The following is a 14,841-nucleotide window of genomic DNA, read 5'->3' as shown; positions in this document are numbered from 1 at the left end:
TTTGGTGTTGAGTGTGATAAGTTCTTTATAGATCTTGGATACTAGCCCTTTATCTGATAGGTCATTTGCGAATGTCTTCTCCTATTCCATAGGTTGCCTTTTAGTTTTATTGATTGTTTCCTTTGCTGTGCAAAAGCTTTTTATCCTGATGAAGTCCCAGTAGTTCATTTTTGCTTTTGCCTTTGGAGATGTGTCTAGCAAGATGTGGCTATAGCTGAGGTCGAAGAGGTTGCTGCCTATGTTCTCCTCTAGGATTTTGATGGATTCCTGTTTCACACTGAGGCCTTTCCTCCATTTTGAGTCTATTTTTGTGTATGGCGTAAGGAAATGGTCCAGTTTCATTCTTCTGCCTGTGGGTGTCCAGTTTTCCCAACACCATTTGTTGAGGAGACTGTCTTTTTTTCCATTGGATATTCTTTCCTGCTTTGTTTAAAGTTAGTTGACCATATAGTTGTGGGTCTATTTCTGGGTTCTCGATTCTGTTCCATAAATCTATGTGTCTTTTTTTGTGCCAGTACAATACTGTCTTGATCATTACAGGTTTATAACATAACTTGAAGTCTGGAATTGTGATACCTCCAGTTTTGCTTTTCTTTTTCAAGATTGCTTTGGGTATTCAAGGTCTTTTGTGTTTCCATACACATTTTAGGATTGTTTGTTCTAGCTCTTAAAATGCTATTGGTGTTTTGATAGGGATTGCATTAAATATTTAGATTACTTTGGGTAGTATAGATATTTTAACAATATCTGTTGTTCCAGTCCATGAGCATAAAATATCTTTCCATTTCTTTGTGTCATCTTCAGTTTCTTTCCTTAGTGTTCTATAATTTTCAGAGTACAGGCTTTTACCTCTTTGGTTAGGTTTATTCCTGGGTAGCTTATTATTTTTGGTGCAATTGTAAATGGGTTTGATTCCTTAATTTCTCTTTCTACTGTTTCATTATTGGTGTATGGAAATGCAACAAATCTCTGTACTTTGATTTTGTATGCTGCAACTTTACTGAATTCGTTTTTCAGTTCTAGCAGTTTTTTGGTGGAGTCTTTTGGGTTTTTTATGTTTAGTATCACATCATCTGCAAAGAGTAAAAGTTTTACTTCTTCCTTGCTGATTTGGATGCCTTTTATTTCTTTTTGTTGTCTGATTGCTGTGGCTAGGACTTCCAGTACTATGTTGAATAACAGCGGTGAGAGTGGGCATCCCTGTCTTTTCCTGGCCATAGAGGAAAAGCTCTCAATTTTTCCCCAGCTGAGATGATATTAGCTGTGGGTTTTTCACCTGTGGCCTTTATTATGTTAGCATTATCTTTTTTAATTCTGGTACACCCAAAGTATAGTCAGTCACAGCGCTTAGAAAGCAATGAGCTCTAAAAGGTTTATCTTTTCACCTGAACTGTTAAAGTTGCATCAAAAGACAAGAAAACCTTCAATGAATCAACATGCGAGGTATCACATGCATATTAGCTATTGAAAATAATGTTTGTGGAGCTCATAAAAATGGTGTTATGCTCATAAAAAATAGTGTTATCTAAATACAAAGGTAAAAGAGCCATTAACATGAATGGAGCATGTACAATGTACGAAGCGTTGTGCCAGTTACCTTATATGCTTACCTCAGTGAGACCTTATAGTAACCCTATAAGGAAGATAGTATTAATATCCCTATTTCCAAACTTTATCAATTTGTAGGCATGATACAACTATTTTCATTTTATATTTAAAACAATTTGATCCTAGAAAAGGTAAGTCAGTGTTACATATTTGTCTGTATATCGTATATCTATCATCAAATTAAAATCTCTGTTTAAGTGTTTATGATTTCTCCAATAAAATAGTTTAAATATAGCTAGTGGGAATTATGCTGCAACGTTAACTTTTCTGTTTTTAGGGTTTGGACAGAGGATCCAAAGGCCAAATTTCCACTTTTAGCAGTTTTATTTCAACTGTTAACCAGAAGAAAGAAGCCGCTGAAAACAGAAGTTCACCTACACATCTTGTTTTCCCTAACATCAAGAATGGTAAAATAATAATAATAATTGTTATTAAAAGTACATATAGTCTGCTGAAAATATATTATCAAACTATTAAAAAGTAGTTTTTTGGTAGGTGAAGTCAATTAATACAATATGAAATAGAAATAAGCTGTATAAATATTTACAGAAAGGAGCAAAATTGTTATTTTTAGGTGATTGTTACCTAGGGTAAGGTATGAATGACATACAAAGCTCATGAGTAATAGAATTTGGTTAAGCAGCCGACACCATAAAAATATATGAAAATTCAATAGAATTCCTTTGAGAAATAATCAATTAGAAGAACTTGATGGAAAATAATGAAATACTTAGAAATAAACCTAAAAGAAAGTGAGCTAAACCTGTATGAGGAAAACTGTAAGACTTTATCAAAAGACTAAAAGGTTGTGGGATGGAAAAACATCAAGATGTCTCGTATACCCAGTTTGCTCTCTACATTTAATACATTTTTCAGCAGGTTTTTTTTTGGGGGGGGGGATATCTTAAGAAGATGATGCTCCATGTGATCTATAAGTATCAGTGTCCAAGAAGATGCAAGCAAAAATAATGAGGGAGCCCATTCCTCTGTAGTACGTATATTATAAAGCTATTATAATTGCAGTACTGCTGCGAAGACAGCCAAATAGAGACAGAGCAGTAAAAAATATAGTACCTAAGTGGTATTCAGTTATTCAAAAAATGGAAGTAGGATGACTGGTTAACCTATTGAAAATAATAACTTGAGCTTTTTTTTAAACTACAAAAGTACTAGAAGAAAACACAGGACGTTATTTATATAAAAAATCTCTTGGCGTGATAACAATGCCAAGAACCATAAAACAAAAAATTGACAAGTTTGAGTATATAAGAAAATTTAAAACATCCATAGGAATTTTTTAAAGTCAGAAAGCATAAACATCTACAAATGTCATAGTCTGTGAAAAACATTCCCTTGATCATAAAGACTATTAATAAGTCAATTAAATGAACATTCCAATGAAGAAAAGACAGAGGATCTAAACAGACCAATCAAAAGAGGATATATGAGCAGTAACTACACATGTGAAAGGATGCTCAATCTCACTTGTATTTAAGGAAGTACAAAATTACAATAAGAAGCTAACATTTTCCTCTGCAGTTACGGAGAATGAAAGGATTTATGTCTGTGATGTTGTCTAGGAAGTGTGAAAATTGGCACTTTTATGAATGGGTGGCTTGGAGTACTATGCCTCTATTAAGAAAAATATGGTATGTGTATAAAATGTCTAGGAAAGTGTCCACAGTACACTGTAAAATGAAAAACACAAGTTACACTTAGTAAGTAGAATATGACCCCAGAATATTTTTAAGAGTAGGGAAGCATTTTATACTTCTTTGAGCATATAAAGAGGTATGGAACGATGCCCACCAATCAGTTTAATGGTTTCCTCAAGAAAGTAGAATGGGGTGTTTATTATAAATATGCTTTATTTCTTTATACAACTCTGTATTGTTTTGTCACAGGAAACATCCATTACTTGCATAATTTTAAGTTCCCCTGGCTTATAACAAAACAAATCTGCAAAGGTTTAAATGGTTCCTGTACCCAAACAACACAAAACAAACCTAGAAATGTTGAAGGACATAGTTTTTGGTAAATTACTTGTGTCCATAGCTGCGTGTGGCATAAATTATTCTCGCACAGATTTTCGGTTGACACTCCATGCTAGTGCTATACCTATACTCTGCACTTTTGCAGGTCAGTATTTACCTTATTTCATTTATCAACCTTTGCCTTTGATGACTTCTTTCTTCCTTTATTTTATAATCCCAGTGCACGCCAGCGCGCGCACGCGCGCACACACACATATTCTGTCACCCCATTCTCATTCCAAGGAAGCACGAGTACACTTTACGTCAGTCCCCCAACCCACAACAAAACAAAGCAAAGCTGTAATTTTGGTACCATTAAAGAAATAAAGAAAATGAGCCTATTTGATGGGGAGAGGGGTTGAGAGAAATGATATCTATTTTAGACATGTTAACTAGATAACAACTGTAAATTATATTTGTGTGTTATTTGTGTATACATTACTTTATTTGAGCCTCACAACAATCACATAAAATAGAATAGATATTAGAATCCCTGTTTTATTAGTTTTCTATTGCTGTTTACCAAATTACCACAAACCTAGTGGTTTAAAAGCAACACCCGTTTATTAGCTGATGGCTCTTTAAGTAGGAGGTCTTGGTGAGTGTGGCTGGGTTTTCTACTCAGGGTCTCACAAGGTGTTGGCTGGGCTGGACTCTGGGGGAAGAAACCTCCTCCAAGCATCTTCAGATTGCTGGCAGTATCCCTGCTGTCAATCAGCCAGGGCTGCTCTTGGCTCCTAAAGAGACCACTTACAGACTGCCACCTCCGCTCACAGACCCTCTTGGAGTATTGTAGCTTCCTGTTTTAAGGCTGGTGGCAGGAGCCCTTGTGTTGAACCCCCTTCATGTTTCCAGTCTCTCTGACTTTGTCTTTTGCAACCAGTGGGAGAAAACTCTCTGCTTATAAAGGTCTCATGTCATTCGGTTTTGCCTACCTGGATAATCTCCCTTTTTAAGGTCAACCAATTAATTATTTCTATCTGCACAGTCCCTTTTGTCATGTAATGTAATGTAATCCTGATGGAACACCAGAAAGCTGAGACTCATGGAGGCCATCTTAGTTTCTGTTTATCACACCATTTTATAAGTACGGAAACAGGCTCAGAGAGGGTAAGTGACTTGGCTGAGGTCACTGCTAAGTGTCAGAACCAAAATTCAATCCACATTTTGTGACAACAAAACCCTTGTTCCTCTGACAGATAGAGGAAATTCCTGATTGACTTGTTTCTCTTGCCTGATTAATCATATCACATTAATCATACAACTCTGATTCCATCATCTTCATACTCCCTAATGCTTCCAAAATTAAATAAAAAATTTTTACCTTGACACTCAAGGACGTTCAAAATATGACAGCTTTTCAACGTTATCTCCCACTTTTCTCCTACATATAACTTACATTTCAGCTATTCTGGACGCCTCATACCTTACCTCAAAGATTTTGCCAGTTTGTTCCCACTGCCTGGGATGCACTCTCCCCTCTTTTCCACCTGACACATCCTGTCCTTCAAAGCTACTTCCTAATTAAACCTTTGCTCATTCTCTCCAACCAGATACAGTTCTTCCCTTCTTTGACTTTCCATTTAGGTTTTCTTTTGTTATTACCTCTTATCAGTCATGCAGTCTTGTGTATTATCATTCGAATACTATAATGTCTTAGACTGCATGTTCCATGAGGGAGTAAAGGTTACCTTGTCCATTAGAGGTTCTTACAAGTACAGTTGACCAGTTGACTCTTGAATGACACAGGTTTGAACTGCATAGGTTCCACTTACATGCAGAATTTTTCAATAAATATAGTACAGTACAGTGAATGCATTTTCCTTGTGACTTTCTTAACATTTTATTTTCTCTAGCTTATTATTTTAAGAATATAATGTATAACAGACAAAATATGTGTTAACCAACTGTTTATGTTATCAGGAAGGCTTCTAGTCAGTAGTAGGCTATTAGTAGTGAAGTTTTGGGGGAGTCAAAAGTTATACATGGATTTTCAATTGCATGAGAGGTTGGCGCCCCTGACCCCCACATTGTTAAAGGGTCAACTGTGTTTATTGCATAGAGTCAAACAAGAGAGAACCCAGGACAGAGGAAATAGCTGTCAGAGTGGATGTGCCAAAGCAGTAACAGCGGCAGCCACAGCAGCAGCTTCATATAGTGCTTACTATGTGCCACTCACGGTTCTACGCACTGTGCATATATGAATTCATTCGGTCTTTACAGCAGCTGAAGTTGGAATTCTTTTCCCATTTCAAAGGTAATGAAACTTAAGCCACGGAAAGTTTTAAGTGACTTGCATGAACTTACATAGCTAATGAATGGCAGACATAGAAAAAGGAAGAGAGCCAAGGGTAGTTTTGGATAATGCCTTCATTAAAAGGAGAGTTGGTAAAAGAAAAGAAAGTGAGTCATGAAAGAGGGAGAAGAACCGTGTTGGGCTGTGACTTAGAAATCAAGGGAAAAGAGGGACGCCTGTGTGGCTCAGTCAGTTAAGAATCCAACTCTTGGTTTTTGGCTCAGGTCATGATCTCTTGGGTCATGATATCAAGCCCTGCATGGAGCCCTGTGTCAGGCTCCATGCTCAGTGGGGAGTCTACTTGAGATTCTCTCCCTCTGCCCCTCCCCCAACTCACACATGCGCACTCTCTTTCACTAAAATAAATAAATAAATCTTAAAAAAAAAAAGATATCAAGGGAAAAGAAAATTCAAAGAAGAGGATTTGGTCTACGATGTCATTGCTAAGTGAGGCCAGGATGAGTAAGCACTGAGACAAAGCCAAGGATTTGTTGTTTAATGTGTTTATTGGTGACTTTTAAGAGAACAGTTTCAGTAGGATGGTATGAGGAGAATTCAAACTGTAGAAAGTTAAGGGGCGGATTAGTGGCGAGGATATAGGGGCAATGTAGACTGCCTAGCTTGAACTGAAGATTAGCTTGAACCGAAAGAAAAGCAGGATCTAGTGGAGTAGTGTGGTCAAGGGAAAGGACCTAATACAGAGGGAGAGACTAAAGTTGCATTAGGAATATAAAATAATAAAATGAACGAGTAGAATAGAGAAGTGGTATGAGGATAAGATCAGGGAAAAATGCAAAGCACAGGGGTTGAGATGTCTGCTCCAGGAAGGTTAAAAGAGCACTTGTCACTCACACAATGGAATTAGAGGGAAGAGAGGAAGTAGGAAGAGGAAATGGAAGTAGGAAACTCACTTCTTCTCCCCTTGAATTCACTAATCTCCTTGGAGGGTGTATTTATTTCCTCCTGCTGCTATAACATAGAACACAAATTTGATAGCTTAAAACAACAAAATTTTATTCTCTCCTGGTTCTGGAGGCTAGAGGTTTGAAATCCAGGCATTGATGGAACTGGTTCTTTTTGAAGGTTCTTAGAATCTGTACCATGTCTCTGTCCTAGCCTCGGGTGATTACCAGCAATCCTTGGTGTCCCTTGCCTTGTAGATGCCTCTCCAAACTTTGCCTCTGCCTTCACATGGCATTCTTTCCTGTATGCCTTTCTGTGTCCAAATTTCCCTCTTCTTGTAAGGATACCAGTCATTGAATTAGGGCCCACCCTATTCCAGTATGACTTCGTCTTAATTTGTTTGCATCTACAAAGGCCCTTTTTCCAAATAAGGTCACAATCACAGGTGGTAGGGTTTAGGACTTCAAAATATCCCCAAACATATCCATTTGACAACACAGCTCAGCCCACAACAGTGTTAAGTATCTTAAGAACATTGAAATGTCTGCTGTGGAGAATGATAGTCAAAAAGAAAGTCATGAATAGCTATAACCTTCTTTGTTTGGACTGTTTGTTCAAATTCAATAGCCTTTGCTTCCATGCTGATTCCTGTATTCTATTCTGTCTATACTAAAATCCTGATGTCGGAACCAACGTATTTGCCCACAACCTACCTGCCTCCTCCTTGGGTGAATGCATTGACTCTGAATATGGTCCATCTGTTTGAGCCCCCACTACTTGTCTGTTTCCCTCTCATCTGTGCCAGTCTTATGGAATCTGGACTCAGCCCCAACCTGCACTTGGAATATGTGTATACACCACTCTAGAGGAATCGACCTCTTAGCAGACTTCTTTTACTTTCTTGGAACTCCTGGTGCTGACTTCTTCTAGCTGTTCTGTCTGGATACCACCTGGATTCAGTTGTGACTTGGAGTTCATATGTCAGGGCTGCTGCAGAAAGAATTCTTTTATTGAATGGGAAGTTAGACTAAGTCTTCCCAATGTAAGCATGTTTATAATTCCTTGATCTTTTGGGAAGCCTCTTTTACTTGCCAGTAATATTGTTTCCTCAAAGATGCATCATTCTTGGCAGTTATTACAATTTCCTCCCTCTTCTCTGGTAGCAGGACCTATGCTGGGTATTCTCTAACAGCTTGTCTCCCCATCTGATCTTCAAGTGGTATTAGAGAAGCTGCAAAAGCCCAGCGTGGGTTTACCTAACAGCCGAGGGATGCCTTTCCTCCCTGTAGATCACATGACTAGGTCTGCCTGTCGAGTTGGCTGTCCTTTTGGAGATCAAAGAAGTGTAGGAGTTTTACCTACTACAACAGCTGTTCGGGATGATACAGCTCCAGAGAAACAATATAAATGTTAAGTAATGGTGGAAGGGAATTAGCTTTAGGTTCTCTCTTATTCTTTTGTATCTTCCTTCTGAAGTGATTATGTCCCTTGTCAGACTTCCTTCAAACATCTTTAACCAGCGCAGAACATCTTTGAAAGAAATGAAGCAGTTTCTCCCCATCTCTTTTATAATGTCTTTGCATTCTTGGTAATTCAGAAAAGAGTAGACAGGATCTCTGACGTTTACCTCAAGGACACTGTTCCTCTCCCAGCTCAGTGCATTTCATGAGTTTACTCTAGAAGATCCCTGATAGGACATAGTGAGCCGGGCAGTTTTCTACCTCACTCTGGAGAAAGGCATCCCATGACCTTTCCACTCTGAAATAGCTCCGGAAAAACAAATGGTGATTGGATCTGTGTGTGGTGGTGTCCTGTGAGCTCTACACAGGTGAAGTACCACAGAGTTTTCACAGTTCCTCCAAGAGCAATTTCAGAGGCAGACAGAGAAACAAGCTGTTAGAAGAAACCCAGCCCAGGACTTGCCATCTGGGGAGAGAAAAGGATTTGAAATAGCTGCTTTAGGAATCTTACCCTAGAAGTATCTCCAAAGCCTCAAATGACCCCATCTCTAGGTTTCTGTGGAACACGAACTGATTTTAGACTAAATCTCCAAAATCCTTCCCTGGGTCAGAGTGAGTACCTTGGACTTGACTTTTCCTAACTGTGCCTAGGGGAGAAGTACTCTATCAAGAACATAGAGTACCCTGCTGCATTTATTTGTTTGCTTATCTGTCTCTTTACTAGTCTGTAGTAAATTCTTAAGCCTCTGTTTTAGAGAGGGAAAGGGCAATTCTTTTTATTTTTTATTGAAATCAATTTTTTGAGTAGGTAACACATTTTGTGTTTCAGAAAATCAAAACTATAAAAACAGTATGTTTCAGACATCTCGTCTTTACATTCTTCCCTGCTGTCTTATTATATTCTTTCCTGTGTTTCTTTATGCAAATGAAAGCAAATATAAATATACATTCTCATTTCCCACCTCTTCTTAAAGAAAAGTTAACTGCGTATACATTGTCCAGCACCTTATTTTTAGTTAGCGTATCCTGGATACTGTTCTACATCAGTACATAAAGAGCTCCCTTATTCTTTTTTTATAATTATATTCCACTGTATAGAATGTACTATAACTTATTTAATAAGATCCTATTAAAAGAAATGAGTCATGTCCATTTTTTTACTAAACAATGCCACAGTGAATGAATCTGTACATATGTCTCTTTGTGTTTCTGAGACATCCCTAGAAGTGGGATTGTTGGGTCTGAGAGTAAATGCATCTTCATTCTCCTTGAATTTTTAATTCATCAGTGTATCTCCAGGATCCAGCCTCTATGGTACAAAGAATCTTTACTCAGTAAATAGTTTACTGAATGAGGAAATATATGGGAGACAGTTTTTCTGGGTTTCTGGTCAGTTTTCCCTGTTGGAATGTCAGACACATCTCTGTAATAAATTCTCTAAGATATGTCTGGTGTAAGGCATCTGTTCCACTAGAGGTAACCTTCTGGAAAAAGGACTTTGAATATTTTTATAACTAGACTCATAAAAGAACATTTCACCTGTGTTTTTGTTGCAGTTTTATAAACATAAACATCATTGAACTTAGTAAAAAGTACATCTCCAAAACAAAAACTAATGAATATATTCAATATATTTGGCTCTGGTGGCTAAAGTCCTGTGAGTCAGAGGTTTTTTTCCCTCTTTCTTCCTTTCTCTCTCCCACCTTCAATTTTATTTTTTGCCAAATGTTCAGGAAAGTCACCCTATAGATGACAACGATGTCAACACCACCTGTTATGACTAATCCCCTCTGGTGTCCCTGCTTCAGTTGCCTGCCACTACTGACGTAGTGAGGGCTCTTTCCGTTTGTAGCTCATTTATCACCTGCCTGGTACCCACACGCTGTAAATTATGATATTAAATAAGAACTGAATATTTGAGTGAATTACTAACAGTGAGTGTCATTGTGACCTTAGACATTACACTTAGGCCTCATGAGCCTTCATTTGCTCATTTATAGAATGAGGAATTAGGGCATTATGAGTTGTAAAATATCCTTTACACCAAAGTTTTATGATTTAAAGCGTTCATTTTCAAACATATTGATTTTGTTTGATCCTTGTTGAGTTTTGTTTTGACCTGTCATAATTTACCAGGTCCTACTTCCATGTAAATTTAGTGTTCAGTTTTGCTATTTGTTTTTATATGTGGTAGAAGGTTTGGCATTATTTGATAGTTGAAAAGACATGGGTGTGTAACTTACCTGGATGGGTTTGAATCCTGGCTCTGTAACTTATGATCCTGGAAAAGTTATTTAACCTCTCTGTGAGAGGTTTTTCCATCTGTAAAATAGCATAATAAAGAAGCTACCTCATAAGGTCGTAAGGATAAATGAAAAAAAGCATTTAGCTCCATGCCTTATGAAATTCAGTAAATGCGAGTGATAATATTATGGGCAGCTATGTTGTAGGGAAGGTATTGTGGTCGACAGGAGTTTCTGTTACTCTTATTTCATGGGTAACTGCACAAATTTTTAAAAATTTGAAGCATCACACATATAGAAGAATGTAATCAACAGTAGTATATGGTTTTAGTAATAATTAAAGGAAAGCACATGAACTTAGTGCTAAAATTAAGAAAAAGAACATTACAAGCCCCTGTGAACCCACCCAGTTGCATTGCCCTGCGTTTCTGTCCAGAGGTGACTACCGTTCCCTTGATTTTTAAAAAAAATAGTTTTGTTGTCTTTATATGTTCCTATAAGCAATATACCAATTAAATTGTATCTGTAATTATACACACACACACACACACTGCTGAGTTTTGAAAAACAGAATAGCAAGCACAAACCTTGGATGTGTAAGGGACAATATTGCCACTATTAGGTGAGGAAGAGATGATAGTCTGAACAGAGTCTCTGAATCAGATCTGGCTTCAGCTTCCACAAGAATATATGCATCCCTTCTGGGGAAGTCAGTGAGCAAGGTCATGAGTGAGTCCTCTGAAACAAAGGACAACCATTGGCATATCCGACAGAGCTGTGATTTATTGGACTATGTATGTACTAGATGTCTGGCAGAAATACAACCTCTCCAGCTGTCAGGAGTACCCCAGGGTAAAGCAGTGAGGTGAACTGAGTGCCCTCAGCTGATTCAGATAGCACAGCAACAAATGGAGAACAGAGATTTCATCACCCCACTGGCAAGACAAGCCAAAGTACAGAGAACAGTCTGGGCTGGGCTCGCCTATTCCTTCTATCTTCAGTTGAAAAAGAAGAGTGCAAAGGTAGTCAGAATCTTGGTGATGGCAGGCACCAAATTACTCACTCTTAGACCAGTCTGTTCTAGTGTGTGCAGAGTATGTCTCTCACCTTCCTGTCCTTTGTAAAAGGTATCTGTCTCTCTGGAAGCTTGTAGAACCATTTCTTTGTCTCAGTGTCTGAAATTGCACAGAGCTGTGCTTGGTGTGGTTCTAGTTTCATCCCTTTTGCTACATGTTTGGCAGGCCCTTTTCATCTAGCAGTTCATGTCCTTGAATTCCAAGGAATTTTCTAGAAACTTTTTACTGATGATTTCCTTCCATCTTCTTCTTCTATCCTTTCTTTATGGATCCCCTATTATTCAGAAGCCAGACTTTCTGAGCTCCTAGTTTTCTTACTTCTTTCATTTCTATTTTCCATTTCTTTATCCTTTTGCTATATATTTTAGGGCATTTCCTCAAAACTCTTCTACTAAGTATTTTGTTTCTGCTAATGTGCTTTTAATGAACAAGAATTCTTTTTTCCCCTCTCTATTTCTTTTTTTATAGAACTCTCTTATTTCCTGGTTGTACTGTCTTTTATCCTTCTAATTAAATTAGTAATAGGTTTTTATTTTTCTGTGTGTATGTATGCATGTATTTTAGTCTTCAGGGGCTTTGGGGGTATTGTTGTTTTGTTTTACACTTATAATGGCATGAATTCATGGGGAATGGGTTCCAGCAGCTCCGGCTCCTTTCCATTGGTTCTTAGAAAATGTGCTTTGCTGGGTGGAGCAGGCTGGTGCTTCAGTTGGACCCAAGTACCTTTCTCTTCAGTTTCCTTCTTTCTCTGATCATTTTACTTCATGATCTTCAAGAAGCTATCTCGGCTCTTTGAGTGCTTAATATGCTCAATATGTACATTAATTCTTTTGGCAAAAATCTTGCCTTTAACTTGCTTATTTACAACAATGCCAACAGCAAGCTGGGTAACACTGTAGACTCTTTCATTTTTGTCATTGTAACACATGTGGGGCATTCCTTTTTGAACAGTGCCCATTCCCTTGATGGCAACAGTATCACCTTTCTTGTAGGTTGACACCTATGTGGCCAAAGGAACAACTCCATGTTTTCTAAAAGGCCTAGAGAACATATAGTGGGTGCCTTTCCCCCTTCTCTATGAGTTGACGATTTTGGCAAACTACTGGAAGATGGTGGTTCCTGTGAAAGGCTAGTGATAGATTTTTACATTTTTTTCCCTCCCTGCATGACTTCTGACTCTTCTGGGTTGCTCTTGTTTGTTTTGGTTTCTACAATGTTGGAATCCCTTGAAGGCTTGTTCACTCAATGCTGATGATTGATGCTGGCTATTGCCTTGGACTTTAAATAGGTTCTAGCTGGAGCACCTGCACCTGGCCTTTTCATGGACTGCTTGGCTTCCTTGCAGCATGGTGACTGGATTCCAAGGTCGAACACCCCAAAAAGAGACAGCCAAGCAGAAGTTGTATTGCCTTTTGTAATCTAGTCCTACAGCATCTCTCTGTCACATTTTTTCATTAGTGAGGATCCTCTAAGGCTGACCCACATTCCAAGGGAGAAAAGTTAGACTCTATCTTTTCATGGAGGAATAGAAAAGAATTTATGGACTTATTTTAAAATGAACACATCACGTGATTTTAAAATTCCTAAAAAGAACCTAGTCCTTTTGACTCTTATTTTAGAACTTTCTCTTATACCCTGTTGTAGGACGGGAAGTCATAACAAAAATCAGGTGTTTAGATGACATATACATGTCAAGTTTCCATGCTGCTTCAATTTCTCTATTAGATGTCCTCACGTAGTTCACTCTAACAGATAATTTTTTAAACTTTAAACATTTTGTTCTTAAATAGTTGTGGAGATAGAAGTTAGAAATTATTAAGCTAGTGGTTTTCAAACCTATTTTTATTTTTTATTTTCATAGCACAACACTTTTTTGAATAGTGAAATTTTTCTTAGAGCGTCATTATATTAAGCAGAGAAAAGCTGAGCTGCTCTGAGTAAACACGTCCACCCGCGCGAGTCCCAAGGGGTGGCCCTTGAAGTTCTTCGGAACCTTGGGAACAACTGACTTAGGTCATCTCTTTTATTTTAATGTCAAAATTGAGGTCTAAGGAGTTTCAGTGACATGTCTAAGGTTATGAAAGTTGGTAACCGAGCCAACAACAGGAGCCAACAATAGGACCAAGTCCCTTCTTCCAAGGCTAGTGCTTTTGTTGTTGTTGTTGTTGTTGTTGTTGTTGTTGTTACTTATTTATTACTTAATTACAAATTATTCAGGATGAAGCTTAGAGTATAGCATTTTGCAACAGTGTGTCACCAGCAGCAAACCTTTTAAAACAGTGATTCCTTTCCAGCAATTGAGGGACAAGGAACAGGCCCAGGGTCCTCCTGCTGAACAACCNNNCTCCATAGAGGCTCTTGCTTACCTCTGATGTTGTCGTTGCCATCTGTGCTGGATGGCCAGGAACAACCTTCAGTGTCCTAATCACGTGGCCAATTTAAAATGTCAGTCTTAATTTTGGGCTACAGTTGTGGAAAACCACATATTACTAGTTTCCAACCGGAGTCAACTTATGATAGCTTCTTCAAAACAGTGAGTGAGCTGGCAAAATTTGGCTGATAATCCTACACTGTTACACATACTTGTATTATGATCTTCACGTTTTTTTTCAATATACTTCCAGCCCCCACCAGAACCCTTATTCTTCTTGCACTGGCTTCAAGTGTTTTACTTAATGTTTCTAAGCAACCAACTAAAATTGGCAGCACTATATTAAAAGCAAGGGAAAATGATTACTGCTTATCAATTTAGCACACAGTGTTCCCAAGTATTGGCTGAATGAAACCAAAATGACAGGTTTTCACTGATAAATATATTTTGGCTTTTTTCAGTGTGTTTACGGTATTCTATATTGCAGAAAAACCTGCATGTGATAGAACGAAGAATTGCCCATTCTATTTATAATATCAGTTTGAGATTTAATCTCTCATCACCACATTTATTGATTTTCTCTTTTGAATTAGATTTTAATAACCATCTGTGAGAACAGACTGAAAGCCTGTCTCTGGAAACAATGCCTTGATATTTAGGGACATGAGAGCAGCTGTGAGCTGTTGTTCTTCCTTTCTTAATAGCTGAATGTCACATCCTGTAGTTTGGCTTTCATTCACTAATGTGAGCTAATGATCTGCCTTTCTGACTCAAGTTCCAATTACATAGTACGTTAACATTCTGTATTACTCTTTAGTCCAAGTTACCTTGTGACCTAAAAATAAATCCTG

The 14,841-nt window shown here is 37.9% G+C and overlaps 1 protein-coding gene and 1 pseudogene across 1 annotated transcript in view; one reads left to right on the top strand and one right to left on the bottom strand.

Moving 5' to 3' along the window:
* HECTD2 (HECT domain E3 ubiquitin protein ligase 2) overlaps nucleotides 1-14,841 on the top strand; it is a 74,572-nt gene that overhangs the window by 17,933 nt on the left and 41,798 nt on the right. The window contains exon 2 of the mRNA XM_040624673.1: nucleotides 1,886-2,015. Coding sequence (XP_040480607.1) covers nucleotides 1,886-2,015 — 130 coding nt within the window. The remainder of the gene's footprint in view (nucleotides 1-1,885; nucleotides 2,016-14,841) is intronic.
* On the bottom strand, nucleotides 12,223-14,006 carry LOC121101249 (annotated as a pseudogene).

Source organism: Ursus maritimus, unplaced genomic scaffold, assembly GCF_017311325.1.
Source record: "Ursus maritimus isolate PB19 unplaced genomic scaffold, ASM1731132v1 scaffold_7, whole genome shotgun sequence".
Lineage (NCBI taxonomy): Eukaryota > Metazoa > Chordata > Mammalia > Carnivora > Ursidae > Ursus > Ursus maritimus.
This window is presented reverse-complemented; position numbering and strand designations above follow the sequence as displayed.